Source organism: Podarcis cretensis (assembly GCF_951804945.1).
Source record: "Podarcis cretensis genome assembly, chromosome: 5".
Taxonomy (NCBI): Eukaryota; Metazoa; Chordata; class Lepidosauria; order Squamata; family Lacertidae; genus Podarcis; species Podarcis cretensis.
In genome coordinates, this window is record NC_137174.1 from 57,732,552 (window position 1) to 57,743,126 (window position 10,575).

General features: G+C 45.9%; 1 protein-coding gene across 4 annotated transcripts in view; it reads left to right on the forward strand.

Annotated features, from left to right (window-relative positions):
• Positions 1-8,290, forward strand: part of SEMA4G (semaphorin 4G) — a 102,753-nt gene extending 94,463 nt beyond the window's left edge. For all 4 annotated transcript variants that reach the window (XM_079977424.1, XM_079977427.1, XM_079977426.1 and 1 more), the window contains 5 exons: positions 763-985; positions 1,927-2,042; positions 4,344-4,498; positions 6,095-6,156; positions 7,279-8,290. In XM_079977424.1, the coding sequence (XP_079833550.1) occupies positions 763-985; positions 1,927-2,042; positions 4,344-4,498; positions 6,095-6,156; positions 7,279-8,132 (1,410 nt within the window). In that variant the 3' untranslated portion in view covers positions 8,133-8,290. The remainder of the gene's footprint in view (positions 1-762; positions 986-1,926; positions 2,043-4,343; positions 4,499-6,094; positions 6,157-7,278) is intronic.
• Positions 8,291-10,575: the final 2,285 nt, after the last annotated feature.

Here is a 10,575-nt window from a genome sequence, read left to right on the forward strand (position 1 = left end):
CTTAAACATCATTGATAATATTCTATTTAAGTCAGTTCAGAATAATGGCTGGCTTTTGGTTTTTGAACCTGAGTTTTGTTGGGTTGGTGCTGGAGGTTTTAATCAGCGTCAGACTTTATGGCTAGATTTTATCTACTGCTGTGTTGGTTTTTCTGATTTATGGTTTTACTGTTCATTTTAATTTTATCTATTTGTCTGGATGCATGTCACCTAGAGAACAGTTTTTTATTAGGTGACTCATGCACAGAATAGCATAAATAAATAACATCGTATTTTGCCTCTTGTCTCAGATAAAGGAGGCAGGAGGCACTCTCTTCCTCCTAAGGAACACAAGAGTGCTCATAACTAAAACAGACAAGTAGAATCCCTAATATGCACCATTTCGTATTGCGGGTGAAGGCTGAGGGCTCCCCTACCCAAAATAATCCATACCAGCAGAAAAGTAGAAGATGCTTCAATCAGGCTTTTCACAGGCATTCTAGGTTTGAGTGAATAGGGTATATTGCATGTAGGGTTGTGTTCAGTCTGTTACCTGCAGAGTGAAATACAACAAGCCTGGCAACTGGTGTATCAGAAGGGGTATTTGTTTGTATGCTTTAGCTGTTAGAGCAGGGGTGGAGAACCTGTGGTCCTCCAGCTGTTGTTGGACCCCAGCTTCCATCAGCCTCAGCTAGCATGGCCAAAGGTCAAGGATAATGGGAGCTGAAGACCAGAAGCATCTTGAAGCTAGGCGTGCAAATAACGCCCATTTCTCCTCTGCAGTGCATCACCAATCGGGCTCGCAAGAATGGCTACAACACCTCCCAGGACCTGCCCAATGGTGTGCTGGATTTTATCAAGCTCCATCCACTGATGTATGAAGAGGTGAAGCCTGCGGATGGAGTCCCCCTGTTGGTGAAGAAAAATGCGGTTTATACCCAAGTAGCTGTAGACAGAGTTCGAGCCCTGGATGGGCGAGTGTATGACATGCTCTTCTTGGGAACAGGTAGGTGCGTTTGCATTCCCCGTGCATATCTAAGTGTCTGTGTGTCCTCATCTGTTAGGACAGAACACACATCTAGGGAGGTTACTTGTTGTTCTCACCCCTCTCAACCTTATATCGGAATGTAGAGGAGACAAAGAGTGCAACCCTATTATGCTTTCTAAGCCTTCCAAACCTGTGTAGCTGAATCTGTGTTTTTTTTAAGGCGAAACAGTTGGGGTTTCTGTATGCTGCAGAGCCTCCCTTTTCCTAAGCTGTTCCAGTGCCACTCAGTTCTAATTGACAGCTACTATGTTGTGCTTAACACTACTAAGCTGCAAACAGACATACCTGTAAACAGGTATGGTTGCTTTCCTCCCCGCCCCCCAAGGTAAGCCTTGCTTTTTCTGGCTTTTGCTCTTCAAAGGACACAGAGAATCAAAGGTTGATTATTTCTTCTTCTATGCCCCTTTTCCATCACTTAGGCAGGCTTTGCAGGTTTTTGTCTCTCTCGAACATAAAAGGTTATATTCCTCTTAAGTTCTACTCCAAGTGATGCTTTTTTGATGACAAAACCCCAGCATCAAATCAGTTCTGGAAAATTGCTCTGAGAAAGGGAGAGGTGGCTTCATGATTACCAGTGAAGTTCCACTATGGAACTTGGGCAGTTACAACTATGTGCCTGTTTAGAATTCAGTTGAACTCCTCTCAGAACTACAAATCCCATTATTCTGGGGAGAGGAAAAGAGCAGGAAAAGTGACAAAACTGTTGTCTTGCAGCACAGACCAGCTCTACAGTGTTCAGGCACATTTCTGCTTCTTGTAAATCTGGAAGTAGACAGATCCTCTCACTTGCCAACCAGACCCTACACAGGGCTAGCACATTGAATTTTGCCTGCATGACTGATGTCAAGAATGAGACTGTGTTCGAAATTGCCTTTTTAATGTTTACTCCCCTTTAACAGGTAATGGCTGGATTCACAAGGCTGTGGTCATTGGTTCCATGGTCCACATCATCGAGGAGATCCAGGTCTTCAAAGCCCTCCAGCCTGTGGAGAACCTTGTCATCTCTAAAAAGCAGGTACATGTGGCTTCGGACCCCACCCAAATGCTTTTGGTGAAGGCACACATGCACTGTGAAAAAGCAAAGCACCAACAAGGGTGCAGTAAACAAATGTTGGGAACAGGCCTATGTCAGCTGGGGAACCAATTCAGGATAGCCTGGACTTCATTGCTAACCTATGTCCTGCACACTTCTCTCTACCAAAGTTGTAAGATAGTCACCTTTTCTTCATACCACTGTAACAGGAAAGAACTATCCATATTAGCAAACGCTCTGTCAAGGTGTGGTTCCCCTTTATACCTTTCACCTTGGAAGGAAAAAAAAATCATAAGCTTGTGGAACGTGGGTGGTGTTTTTCTTATGTATTCTGACTCTGTGCTGTCTCTGCCAATAGGCAGCCCTCAATAAAACTATGCCTTGAGGGTGTTTATTTGGCTTTGCCTGTAGCTAAGGTGGTTCCCACCCAGTGTCCAAAGGCCCTGTAATGCGCTGTCCTGCCTCGTTGGAGCCCTTTGCTCAGCAGTCTGGAGCTTGTTCCTCCACATTCCTTGCAAAGCTGCACAAGTTTAAAAGCTTCCCTTTCCAGCTCCCAGGAAGGACTGCCATTTTTTGTGACTTAACAGATTCAATTCTGTATGCATAATTTGCATGCCGTCTTTTCACCATCCAAACCATGCTCAAGGCGGCTTACGACATAAATTCAGCATAATGAAAGAAGTCATAAATAAACAAAACATCAAAAAATACACAACCAAGCTGAACAATTTCCACATAAATCACAAGGTCTAAAATAAAGATACACAAAAATCAACAGCAACAACCCCCCCAGCAACAAAACACCCCAGCCCAAGAGTCTGTTCAGCAGTCTCAACTGATCCAGACCCCACCCTCACAGGCCAGGTGGGAAAAGGCTTGCAAGGCAGGGAGCAGGTCTTCCAGCCAATATGCTTTGTGCCTCTATGATGACAAGCAGGAGGGGGGAAAATTACTAGATAAGAACCTCCATCCTAGCAAATGCTGCATCTGTTGAATTCTTCCGTTCCCGTCAGGCAAAACAGCAGCAGCCCTATTTGTAGCTCAGTCCCTAGTTCCTTTCTCAGTGTGACAGTGAAGGTTTATGCCTCCCTGGTACAGCTGTCAGGGGAACTTGTGCGATGTACCGCAGGTGGGATGATATTTTAGTACTATAATATGTGCAGTCATGTGTGGTTCTGCAGGCTCCTCTGGATCTTGTTAAGACTACAATTCCCATCATCCTTGACCACTGACCGTGTGCTGGGGGTCACAGGAGTTGCAGTGCAGCTACATATGGAGGGTACCACATGGGCTAACACCCTTCCTGCTTTCTCTGTGGGCTCTTTTTCTAGGACTGCCACTTTTTTGTTTTTTACTGGCTCTGCCCCAGTTCCTTGCATTAACCATCAGCCAGACATGCAAATATTTAGATGGTTGTGTTTTTCCTGGCTTGGAGATAAAAAGGGTGGGGAAAGCTTAGCCAGGCAAACGCCTGCATGTCATGCTGCTGTTAAAGGGAAATAATGTAGATGGGACTCAAGGAGGGACTTTTCCTGGCCTTTGTTCTTTCTCTTTCATTTCAAGCATCTCCCTCTGAGTGGTCAGCAGGGAATGCAACTCTGCCCTCAGACTTTTTCTGATGTTAGGGTGGCTTTGGAGAGGCAGCAAATCTACGCACCAGGTGATGAACACGTACAGCAGTAGGATAGCCTTGAGCTGGGAAGGATAAATGGCTGCAGGGTGACCCCAGTGATTTACTCTGGTACCCTGCTTCCCTCTGCTGGTCAAACACTGGTGCTGAGGCTACCTGTTACCAACACATGATATTGAATGTACCAGCTATAGCTGAGCCCAGCTTCTATAAAAATCCTGGCTTCCAGTTCTGCCTTTTAAGTTATTCCAAGGTATGGTCTGAAAGCCACCACCTTGCTGAAGTGAAGTAGGTCCAGTCAGCACCTGGAAGACTGGCTACCTGGGAACAATGGCAGAAGAAAGGCAAGATATGAATGTAAGAAAAATAATACTGTGTTTTTCCGTGTATAAGATGCCCCCATGTAGAAGACACTCCCTGTTTTTGGGAACTCCAAATTAAGAAAACACCCCTCAGCACTACCCATGTATTAGACGATCTCCAATTTTAAACCTCATTTTTTGGTTAAAAAACCTAGTCTTCTACATGGAAAAATACAGTAATTAACCTGGGCCTTGAAGCATTGCACCTTACATTGCCTTTCAACAGTTAATTGGATGTTTCAGTTCCCTGCCTTTCCCTGAGTGCATGTCCTGTCTTTTCTCTCTTTGCAGAGGAGTCTTTATGTGGGGGCTCAGAGTGGAATCCTGCAGTTACCATTTTCCTCCTGCAAGCGCTATGTCTCCTGCTTTGATTGTATCCTGGCCCGAGACCCATACTGTGGCTGGGATGGTGAGACCTGCAGAGAAGTAGCCGAGATGCTGGACAGGTAATTGAAAACTGACTACAAAGACCTGGAAGTGTATATAACACTGTGTACGTGTTACAGTGGTACCTTGGGTTAAGAACTTAATTCGTTCCGGAGGTCTGTTCTTAACCTGAAACGGTTCTTAACCTGAGGTACCACTTTAGCTAATGGGGCCTCCTGCTGCTGCTGCTGCGCCGCCAGAGCACGATTTCTGTTCTCATCCTGAAGCAAAGTTCTTAACCCGAGGTACTATTACTGGGTTACCAGAGTCTGTAATCTGAAGCGTCTGTAACCCGAGGTACCACTGTACTTGCATGTGGAGTATACTTGTGCACAAACTGGAGCAGGGCGATACTTTTAAACCTACCCTGCTCATTCCCCAAATGCTGGATATTTGGTTGTTGTTTTTAAACAACTTCCCATTGGGTGTGTTTGTCTGACTAAGGCAGCCAATGTGTGAGCTCCTGCTGGAACTCCACATGACTGGGACATCAAGTTGCCTGGATGTCCCAGTCAGGCAGATGCCCTGCAGGCAAGGAGGAGCTCATACATTGACCATGCTCAATGCTGCTATTAAAGAAGACTTGAGGTGGGTTAAACATGTGCTCCCCACTCTGGTCTGTACTCAGGCACGTCCTACATATGAGTAATGCATGCATACAGCTTGCATCCAAGACCAATGTTCGCCAATACTTGGTGAAGCCAGGGCTCTGTTAAGGCACCACTAATGTGCTTCTGCATTGAGACCTATCCTACATTGAGGTTTATTGGATCAATGGAGTATTAGTTTGTGCTTGTTTGAGACTTAACAACATTCCTTCACTCTATCCCTCCCTATTGAAAGTGGGCATTTGACAGGACACCCCTGTTATTTGGCTTTAAACATATCAGGGCGTCTCTCTGTCTCATACAAAACGGGTTAGGTTTAGTGGATTCTGATTTTGCAGGATATCTAAGAAGCTGTAGTCAGCGGACAGTAATAAGAATATATTCCAGAAAATTTACATGCCTTACAACCATGAAAGTTTTGAGTGTGTGCACACTAAAATATAAATCCATTGCAAGAATCACAGCATAAATGTATAGATAGGGCAGGCAGTTAAATCCTATAGGTTGCTAAATCCCATAGGAACTCACTGAAAGCCTATTTAAATAAACATGCTTTACATTGTCCCCCCCCCCCCAAAAAAAAAAAAACCCCCTGCAAACTTGGACTCAGATTGGGTCTTCCTTAGTAATACCTTCTCTTTAAGACCTGGGCTACAGCTGAGCAGCCATAGTTCCATACTCTAATTAAAGGGATCACGCTGAAGAGCTCTGTATTTTGTCGCTGGAATTGTCTGCTGGCTGTGCATGTGCCCTTGTGTGAGGTGACATATGCAGGTGACTCGGGAGGTTTCAGCAAAGCCTGCAGTTTGTGTTTTAGATATTGTGCAGCTGTGCATATTGGGGTGCTTATGCTGGGGAGGGGTGCCTGCTGGAGCATGTAAGATTCTGCCCACAAGTGTATTAATGCCCACAGATTTCATCAGGTGTGTGCTGCATGCCGGTGAGATTGAGTATCTTTGCGCTGCTGCCTTTTCCCAGCTGATCAAGGTTTTGCTTATATTGGCTTAGGAGTCTGCTGATCCAGGACATTGTGCATGGCAATGTGGGCTGCTCGAACGACTCTGCCCAGGGTAAGATTCTGATACTGCCCCTTCTGGAAGCCAACGGAGCCTTGCCTCTGCTACCTTGGTCTGGTGCTTTGGGTTGAGAGAATGGATGATGATTCCTTCCTAAGGGGAATTGTTCATCTGTTTCCAACCTTTGCTTGCAAGAGGAGCAAGCTTCCCTTCTTCCCATCCAGACTCAAAAGTTTGTTTTCCTTAATTACCGTATTTTTCGCTCCATAAGACACACTTTTTTCCTCTTAAAATCTAAGGGGAAATGTCTGGAGCGAATGTGTGGTCCCTGGGGCTGCGGGGGGGGGGGGGGAGAAGAACCCGGGCTTCCCCCGCCAGCCCCAACAAGCTCTGGGAGCAGTGGGAAGGCTGCGCTCCGGAGGCTTCGGGTTGCCTTTACTGAAGGCGACTGAATGCACTTTGTTTTAGAGGGGGAGAACAAGAAAAAAAAATTCTTCCCCTCTCTGCGCAGCGCCCCTTCAGCGAAGCGGCAGGAGAAATGGAAGGGGCTCCGTTTCTCCTGCCGCTTCGCTGAAGGGGCGCTGCGCAGAGAGGGGGAAATCCCCCCCCCCCCGTTCTCCCCCTCTAAAACAAGGTGCGTCCTATAGAGTGAAAAATACGGTAATAGAATATTTCCAGCACAGGATTATGTAAAACAACAACAGAAAAACCACAAGATTATGGACACAAAGTAGTGCAAATTAAGTAGGACAACATACATTTCTTTGCATTGTGGGTTTTTCTTTAATCAAAATTATTCTTACACTCATTGTTTTTGCAGTAGGGTGGAGTAAGGGAAAGGGGGAAGAGAAAGCCATGAATGAGGGGTGTTTTATGGGACAGTTCTGTATACTAACCACTCACTATAGGGGCTGTGCCTATCCCAACTAAGGGATCTAAACTTTTTAGAGCCTGGCCTCAGATTCCCTTTATTATCTGTACTTTTAAGGAGCGCTTTCGCTTTTAAAAATAAAACAACCCTCACCAAACCCTTTGGGTGTCCCATCCCCCTCAGCTGGAGAGCCCAGAGTGCTTCTTCCAGAGTATTAACTGGCACTCCAGTTTGACACCTGAATTGTTGCGGCTCAGGTAGGGCAGCAATTTGGTGCTTACTATGTGTGTTTGTGTCTCCTGCAGCCACACCCATGCAGAAGAACCGGACAGTGCTGTGTGGTGATGACGTACTCCTGCCTTGCGAGCAGATGTCCAACCTGGCCCGGGCGACCTGGCTGGTGAACGGCACCAAAGTGCTGGCGGAGGACGGACAGGGCCGCTTCCGCCTCGGGGTAGATGGGCTGCTGGTGACGGACACCCAGCCGGAGCACAGCGGGGAATACCGCTGCTACGCGGAGGAGAACGGCCTCCAGGCCCTGGTGGCTGCTTACACCCTGAACGTGCTCCCTGAGCAACGAGTGCCACAGCAGGCATCCACCGTGTCACACCCGTACTGGCACGCCGCCAGTGCCACTTACGGGGACGTGAGGTTCATCTACATTGCCGTCATCACGCTGCTGGGGGGGCTGTGCCTAGTGCTTAGCGTCGTGCTGCTCTATGTCTCCTGCCTGCAGAAGCGCAGGGGCAAGTACAGCCTGGGGGTCCCCCAGGCGCCCAGCGTGGAGCTGCAGACGGTCTCTTCCAATTGCCTGGGCAAAGGAGGGGAGGAGGACGAGGAGGAGGACCCGGGCACCTACCTGGACGGCTGCCTGCAAATCATCCCCGGGGAAGCCCCCACCGTGCCATCGCCCTCCAAGGAAACGCTCCCCATACCACCACCGCCCCCTCCTCCGCTCCCTGCCGAGTTCACCAACGGCATCACCACTTTGCCCAGCATGCTGCGCAAGATGAACGGGAACAGCTACATGCTCCTGCGGCAGAATGAGGAGCCGTGCACCTCTCCGCTCTACAACTCCTTCACAGAGGAGCTGAGCAAGATCCTGGAGAAGCGGAAACACACACAGCTGGTAGAAAAGCTGGACGAGAGCTCCGTGTAGGGCAGGGTGGAGGGCACAGGGAGCCCACTTTGCTGTGAACTAAACCCCCTAACTGCCCTCTGTGATTCCTCCTCCCCAGCCCAGCAGAGAAACAGTGTTACGACTCAGCAACTACCTCCGGCCGGCCCTCCGGAGCAGCCACAGGCTCCATGCTCATTTCCTTCTCTCTCTCTCTCTTTGGTGGTTGTTTTTTCCGTTGGCGTTGATGGTTTGTTTTCCAATTGCTGTAAAAAAAGATCTTATTTAAATGGAATTATATTTATATATAAAAACAATGATCGATAAACAGGAGCCACAGCGATCTGTTGGGTTTGTCTGGGTGGGGTATATCGGAATGTGCCCTTGGCTTGTGTGGGGAATGATGCTGTCGGGCTGGACAGTGGGGTGGTTAGAGGGTGGTTTCCTACCAGTAGTTGCAACGGCCAGAAGGGCATCAGCAGTCATAATGAGGGGACAGGAAGTGCAGCTGCCATTTCAAGAGGTAGGTAACAAAACTTCTTTGTTACACCCGAATTACATCAAATTCAAATCACGTTTCAAATACATCTATATAAATAGAATTAAGGGTATTTTTTTCTGAGCATCAGATATAAATGATGGCTATTGGTTAATCCTTCAGAGTTTGGGTTTTCCTTAGATGACATTAGGAGATGCTTTCAGTTCCTTTGGGGGTTTTTGGGGCACAATCACAGTCCACAACTTGTTAGTGTTGGCCCATAGCAAATGGTCTTTCTGTTATGGTATTAGAGGGGCTAGGCAGCTGAATGGAGAAACCTTAGTATATCACAACTAATGCCCAATAGCTTCTTTAAAAACAAATTAAACTATGGCTTACAGCCCATGAGCTTTTGAATGACACCTTGCTGGTGCAAAATAACTGAGCTGTTTCATCCAAACTTTGCTGTTTGCTTATGTGAACCTGCAGGAAAACAGTGCCCTCTGCTGAGGTTGAATTGCAATTTGTCCATACTCTCTCCTGTTGCCCTGAGAGCAAAGTGTTTGTCTCACTGTCATTTCACCTGTCTGGCAACAGGCCTCCTGCAAGAGTAGTGGGTGAGAGGGCAGGTTTCAGTACAACCTTAATAGTCTTTAGAAAGTTTAGTCTTGCCTTCTCCAATGTACAAGAATAGTTGTTTTGCTCCTGGTCTGAACTAGCACGAGTCTCTTGCTAAATCTAGATCATGGTTTCTCCCATCTGAAATTATTATTGCTTTGTCAAACTGGAGTAAGGGGTAAGAGTGACATCCCCTTATACAGTGGTACCTCAGTTTTCAAATGTCTCCATTGACGAACATTTCAGTTTACGAACACCATAAACCCGGAAGTAAATGCTTCGGTTTTTGAACACTCCTCAGAAGTCGAACATGCCACATGGTCAAACCGGTGGTCCATAACTGTTCCCAGTCAGCAAACATAATATTATGTCCAACATCCTGTGCCCATTTAATCATAACAGACTTCACCGTTTCATCCTGCGTATTCCATTTCAGCAGCAGGTTATACATCTTTGACAAAATCTTAGTTTTAGGTTCTAGCAATTCTGTTTCTAATTTCGATTTTTCCACCTGGAAACCAATTTTCTTATCTAATTTAAAAGCCTCCATTATCTGATGATAATGAAGCCAGTCTCGCACTTTATCTTTTAATTTTTCAAAACTCTGCAATTTCCATTTGTCTCCTTCTTGCACCAAAATTTCCCAATATTTTGGCCATTTGGACTCCATATTAAGTCTTTTATAAGCTTTCGCTTCCATTGGTGACAACCACCTTGGGGTTTTATTTTCCAATAGGTCTTTATATCTTATCCAAACATTAAACAGTGCTTTCCTGACAATATGGTTTTTAAATGCTTTATGTACTTTAACCTTGTCGTACCACAAATATGCATGCCATCCAAAAGCATTGTTAAATCCTTCTAAATCCAAAATGTCTGTGTTTTCAAGAAGCAGCCAGTCTTTCAACCAGCAGAATGCTGCTGATTCATAATAAAGTTTGAAGTCTGGCAGGGCAAGTCCCCCCCTTTCCTTTACATCAGTTAATATTTTAAATTTTATTCTGGGCTTCTTGCCCTGCCAGACAAATCTAGAGATATCTTTCTCCCACTTCTTGAAACAATCCATCTTGTCCACAATTTGCAATGTTTGAAACAAAAACAACATTCTAGGCAATACATTCATTTTTATAACTGCAATTCGACCCAACAAGGAAAGCTTCAAATTTGACCAAGTTTCTAAGTCTCTTTTCACTTCTGACCAACCTTTTTCATAGTTATCTTTAAATAGGTTCACATTTTTTGCTGTCATATTAATGCCCAAATATTTCACTTTCTTCACTAAAGTCAAACCTGGTTTTCAAACATTTCAGAGGTCGAACTGTCTGGAATGGATTACGTTCAAAAACCGAGGTACCACTGTATTCACAGTTGTGTAAGGCAGCACCATTC